Genomic DNA, 6,000 nt, shown 5'->3' with positions numbered 1-6,000 from the left:
AAGGAAATGGGGTGGGGGGATGTGAGAGGGAGAGAAGTATATGTGAAGAATATTAAAAAAAAGAAAAAAAATGTACATAGACTTGGGAGATCAAAGGGTATTGGTATAGACAGTCATAGAAAAAAATAGTTTAAAATAAAACATTTAAAGAAAGAAAAAAGTAATATAAAGGAAAAATGCCATGGAAAGATGGAAAATACATGGGGGGGTCTGGATACTGTATGTTATTATGTTGTCTTTAATTTTGACTGATAATGAACAAGTGATGACTGCTAAGAGACATTAGATTATGAAAGCTGCTAGATTAAACTAACATATATATTTTTAAGACATCTTAAAAGACATAAGATGTGTTACTTCGGTGAGAGGTTATGTTTTTGTTTCCACAAAAAATGAGAGGCTGTGGATTCATTCTAGGTTGATATGGATCAGGTTTGATCAGGAAAGGCCCCCTGAAAATCTTGGCTGCAAAGAAAAAGAAATAACCTAGAAGAACTACAAGAAACATGTTGTATATTTTACCTGCTCAAGCATAAAACAAAACATCATCTTTAGCTGACATGTATACAATACACAGTCTATATTTGTATTAATGCAAATATGAATGTTATCTTTAAAAAATTATGTATTTTCAGAGCAAGGGAACCAAACACCAATAAAAATGAATGGTCCAGGTGATCCAGCATCCAGAACAGCTGCAAGGCTACTGGCTGAGATGTTCCATTCTCACAGAATACCCCAGCCAAGACTTAACAATTATTCTGATTTTTTTCAAGGTTCCCTGAAAGATGCCAGCACCCCCAAACAACAAGAAGTAATTTTAAGAGCATGACACACACATTTCCAAGAAGTATGGTGGGAGGGTTTGGGTTATGGATATCTTTCATAGTTTAGGGGGGGTGGTTACAAGTTGTTATTGGTAATGGTCAGGAAAAAGGCTGGATAAAGGACAGCAGATTCAGGGATCAGGTTCTAAAAAGAAAGAGCCCCCTCTAAAAGGGTAGATTATGGTAGATTATGGAATCTACTTTTAAACCAAAAAAGCAACTACTAGTCTTAAATATTTTACATTGATATGGATTTTTATATATTGATACAAATTTGAGGTTATTTTTCTTATACTATATACATGTTTCTACTCTTGTTTAGGATATTTTTGCATAATGATACACATTTAAGATTATTTTTGTTAGAACACACATTTCTACTCGTTTAAGGTATTGTACCTATGAGGCTCATTTAACAATGTAATGCTAATTTCTAGTCCTTGAAAGTTATTATAACAAACTATTTAGGAAAATAAAGAAATGCATGTTGGTATTTAGTCACCTATTACATCAAACTAGTAGTCATGTTAGATATGTTTTCAAGGTCAAACAGATATATTTTAAATAAACAGGTCATCTTCAAACACTTCAGAGATCTACAGAATATGGCATTTAAGATGTTCTAATGATACATGGCTTTTTATGAAAATAAGACATGTCTGCTCTTGGCAGCAACAATCGACTTCAAAGAAGATGACAGGAATCAAAGAAAATCCATGTGGACTTTGCTTTCTTTGTGGCAAAAGTTAGCCACTGGGCAAGAAACTTTCCTTGCCTCAACTGCTGACAGTATGCTGTCCAAACTAGAAAAGCAGGACATAAAAGAAAGTGACTGCCAAACTTTGCAAAGACAAAGCAAAGGAGTCCTTCAAACTTCCAGGTTCACAGAAATGTCTGTCAGATATATTAGGCCTATCAGCCAAAGTTGGATGCCCCAACATTACAGAAGAAACTTGGGTGACTATACAGGCAACCAGATATCCCTGTCATTAGGTGACATTACACCCTTCTGGGTTTTTGAAACTTAAATAATTAAACATATTATTTTCCTTAGCTATGATTAAAAGGTAAATTAGGTATAAAACTTTAAACTCACAAAGGTAAGGTAGATAATAAAATATTTTCTCTAATTTTGCCAGATACAAATGAACTGGATATTGTACATGCAATTCTACTAGATAATTGCTTTCGTTGTATATAATTTTACTAAGTTAAAGTTAAAACCTTCCTTTTTAATTAGACAAAAAGCAGGAAATGCTGTAGAACAATCTTTGTACACCGTAAATCTGTGTTGCTCTCATTGTTAATAAAATGCTGATTGGCTGATAGCTAGGTAGGGCAGAGAGAATGCTGGGAAGAAGACAGGTGGGATGTGAAGTCTCAAGCCAGATGAGGAATAAGCAAAATGCAAAATTCATAGATGAAATAAACAATCTTGGAGCTGGCTGGAGACAAACCTAAGCCGAGCATTTATAATTACTAAGTCTCTGAATGGTTATTTGAGAGTTATTGCTAAAACTCAGAGAAACTCTGCCTACATATTGCTTATATTTGCTCTGTGTGTGTGTGTGTGTGTGTGTGTGTGTGTGTGTGTTTGAGACAACAGCTTTCTATATAGCCCACCCAAACTGTCTGGAAATCATGGTCTTCCTGCCTCAATTTATGCCCATATATGATTCCATTGAGGAAAAGCACAGAAGCAAAGGTAACAGAATTCCAATGACTGAGCTGGCTGATCTTAACATTCCTCACTTAGCACTAAAATTTTAAAAGACTTGCAAACAAGAAACATGTATGTCTTTTCCACAGTATGGTTTGAACCTGATATGCCCCCCAGAGCTGAAGATGTGGTTGCTGACTGTGGGGATTTGTCTGTTTACTGTGTTTGTTTTGAAAGAGAATGGAATTCAATGGCTCTGACTTTCATCAATGGATTAATCCATTAATGAGATCATAATCTAATGGCATTATTGAGAGGTAGTGCTCTGGTGTGCCTTTGCCAGGCATAGCTTATCTTCAGACCACCTCTATCTATCTGCCTCCTATCCACCAATCTCTACCATATGCTTCACTACTGTGTTCTTCCTGGCAACACAGAGGCTCAGAAGCAACAGAGCCAAGTATTTGTGGACTGACACCTCCAAAACAGAAAGCAAAACAAATCTTTGTTCCTTTAATTTGTTTTTCTCCAGGTGTTAGTCATAGAGAACACTGATAACTCACATACCTTTTTGCAGGGTAGAGTTCTTTTGTTTCTCAGTAGTAGTCTGTACCTCCTTGACAACACCAGTGTTCTCACCATCTGATGGGATGATGGTTGTCAAGTAGTTAAGAGAAGACAGAAGAGCTTGTGTTTGTAGCAACAGATTCAAAGATGAAAAAGCCACCTAAAAGTGTTTTCCAAAAAAAAATTAGTCCTTCCCCAATTGCCATCTGTGATCTCAGTAAAGGCTGTTCCCACCACAGCAAAGAAGAGTGAGACAAAAATTCATGACTCCCTCATGCAGGGATATAGAGAAGGCAAATGACATCTACATACTCAAGGACACAGGAGAGCATCATAATAATTACTCCATTCCCAAGTAAAATGGTCATGGAGCCAACTATCTCTCTTGGCCATCCACACAGCCAACACATGTGGTTTTCCAGATATTCAAATAAGCTCTTATGACCATAAAAAATGCTGTCTTGGTATGAAGTTCCAGAATCTCCATGTGCTACCACATATAGAATCAATTCCAAATGTGGCATCCATAACATTTAAACTTAGGGAACAGAACTGTGAACATGAACATGGTCTCATGTATGAAGTGACCTTCTACAAAAAGGTAATGGTCTTAGCATTTAAAATCAGCAAAGCATGTCTGAATCACAGAGGAAAGATTACACTTAAGAAATGACTCCTGAGAACTAGTATAGCAACACAAATTGTTTCTACAGGTCTGTGGTATTATGAAAGCAAACTGAAACAAAACTCTGCTTATAAAAACAAAAAAAACTAAGTAATAAAAAAAGGAAAGTCCACAATATTATAGAAGATGATGTCAGGGCTAGAGAAATGGCTCACTGGTTAAGAGCACTGGCTACTCTTCCAGAGGACCTGAGTTCAATTCCCAGCTACTACATGGTAGCTCCCAACCACCTATAATGGGATCTGATACTCTCTTCTGTCTGTCATGCAGCCATACATTCAAATAGAGCATTGATATAAATAAATAAATAAATAAATCTTTTTTAAAAAAGATGATGTCATCTCTTCCAAATATAAGCAACAGCTCATCTCTCTTGTTTTTCTATCACTTATTATTTCATGTGGTAGTGGAGGGGCATGCAGACCACTGTGTGATTGTAGAAACCAGAGGACACTTGTGGGAGTAGGTTGGTTCTCATCTTGTACCATGTGATCCCTGGGGACTGAACTCACATGGTCAGGTTTGGCAGGAAGTTACTTTAACCACTGAGTCATCCAACCGAAGGGCAGGCAGGGTGGGGCAGGGGCCTCATTTACTTTTTAAGGTAACTCATAAATACTTTCTCACTCCTCTTCCTCTAGACTTTTTACTCAAATCATAAGGGCTGCAGAAGCACTTAGCATCTGCACTTATGCTTTACACCATCTCTCACTCCTGTATTGATAGATCATATCAACTTGGTTTCTTTAGAATCCTGTTAGTTATTTATAATCAAATGCTCTGTCATGGCATCTCCTTATCTGAGAACAATACGGAGGCTCTTTAAAGCATAAAATGTGATATAGTGAGTATTACTTTCTGAGCTGGATCACAGTTAGAGGCCATGGCAACACCTGTGGTGCTGATTTATAATTTCAGATGGTTTTTGATCACATCTCAAATCAAATAATGCCCTTCAAAGAACCTTGGAGATTTCCAGAGATTTCCAGACAGGATATACCATCTTAATAAAACTTCTTACCTTAATGGTTTGTTCAGTCTTTTCAAAGGTAGTTTGAAAACTAGGTCCATTCTTATCAACCTGAAAAATTAAAGGTTCCAAAGAATCAATTAAGACCAAAGAACACAAATATTGTTATAAGCCGTGTGTGTGTGTGTGTGTGTGTGTGTGTGTGTGTGTGTGTGTGTGTGTGTGTGTGTGTGTGGTGTCTGTGTGTGTATGTGTGTGGTGTGTGTGTGTGTGTATGTGTGTGTGTGTGTGTGTGTGGAGGTGGAAGGGGAGGCAGAAGGGGAGAGAGAGATGAGAAAGCACATGCTTTGGTGGTTTGAATGAGAACTGCCCCCATAGGCTCATGTTTTAATACTTGGTCCCCAGTTGTTGGAACTATTTGGGCGGGATCAGGGGTGTGGCCCTCTTGAAGGGAGTCTGTCACAGGGGCAGGCTTTGAGGTTTCAAATCTCAGTTTGCTCTTTGCCTCCAAATTGCAGATAAAGATGTCAGCTCCCAGCTAATTCTCCTGCATCATGCCTATACTGTCCTGTTCTCAGCCATGATGGCGATGGACTCTAACTCTTGAGGATTGTGAGCCCCAAATTAAGTGCTTTCTTTTATAAGTTTCCTAATTTGTGGTGTCTTACCATAGTAATAAACACCTAAGACAACAACATTTTGCCTATTTTAAAATTACATATAAACACTATTTTTCATACCAGTATAAAGTGCTGTTGTTAAGCATGGGGGAACATTTATTCCCTCGGGGACACCAAGGATCAAAAAGATAAAGTTTGAGGTGAGAAGGTGTAAAGGTCATCTCATCCACCCATCATCTGATGCTTACACCACTCTACAAAGTTCAGTTCAATCTCCAAACTGAGAGAAACATCAGTTCTTCACAAATGGATCGCTAGAGAAAGCTCTGTTTTAATGGGGTCTTTGTCCTATGTCAAAAAAAAAAAAATCTATCTCTCATCATAACTACTCACTGGACTCAGCCCTGTCCATTGGAACAAAGAGGAACTGTGAACCTGAAGACCCCTCCCATGAGCAGCTTTCTGCCCTGGCTTCTTCCCCTGCCTCTCCACATCCACTCTGCTCTGTGCTTGCTCTTGGAAAAGCAGTCACTGTATTTTCAGTCAGTCAGGATTACATTTCAGTTGTTGTTTGCTTGCATGTCCTTTCTCTTCTAACTTAAATTACCATGACATCAGGGAGAAACAACTTTTACTTTAAACCAAGTACCCCACAGCAAAGACATTCATGA

The 6,000-nt window shown here is 37.9% G+C and overlaps 1 protein-coding gene across 2 annotated transcripts in view; it reads right to left on the bottom strand.

Annotated features, from left to right (window-relative positions):
- Positions 1 to 6,000, bottom strand: part of Vps13c (vacuolar protein sorting 13 homolog C) — a 164,516-nt gene that overhangs the window by 82,766 nt on the left and 75,750 nt on the right. For both annotated transcript variants that reach the window (XM_027411258.2, XM_035443791.1), the window contains exons 28-29: positions 4,761 to 4,820; positions 3,055 to 3,214 (exon numbers count right to left, since the gene is read on the bottom strand). In XM_027411258.2, the coding sequence (XP_027267059.1) occupies positions 3,055 to 3,214; positions 4,761 to 4,820 (220 nt within the window). The remainder of the gene's footprint in view (positions 1 to 3,054; positions 3,215 to 4,760; positions 4,821 to 6,000) is intronic.

The sequence above is a fragment of the Cricetulus griseus genome, chromosome 4 (assembly GCF_003668045.3).
Source record: "Cricetulus griseus strain 17A/GY chromosome 4, alternate assembly CriGri-PICRH-1.0, whole genome shotgun sequence".
Lineage (NCBI taxonomy): Eukaryota > Metazoa > Chordata > Mammalia > Rodentia > Cricetidae > Cricetulus > Cricetulus griseus.
The sequence above is the reverse complement of the archived record's forward strand: the minus strand, read 5'-3'. Positions and strand labels throughout refer to the sequence as shown.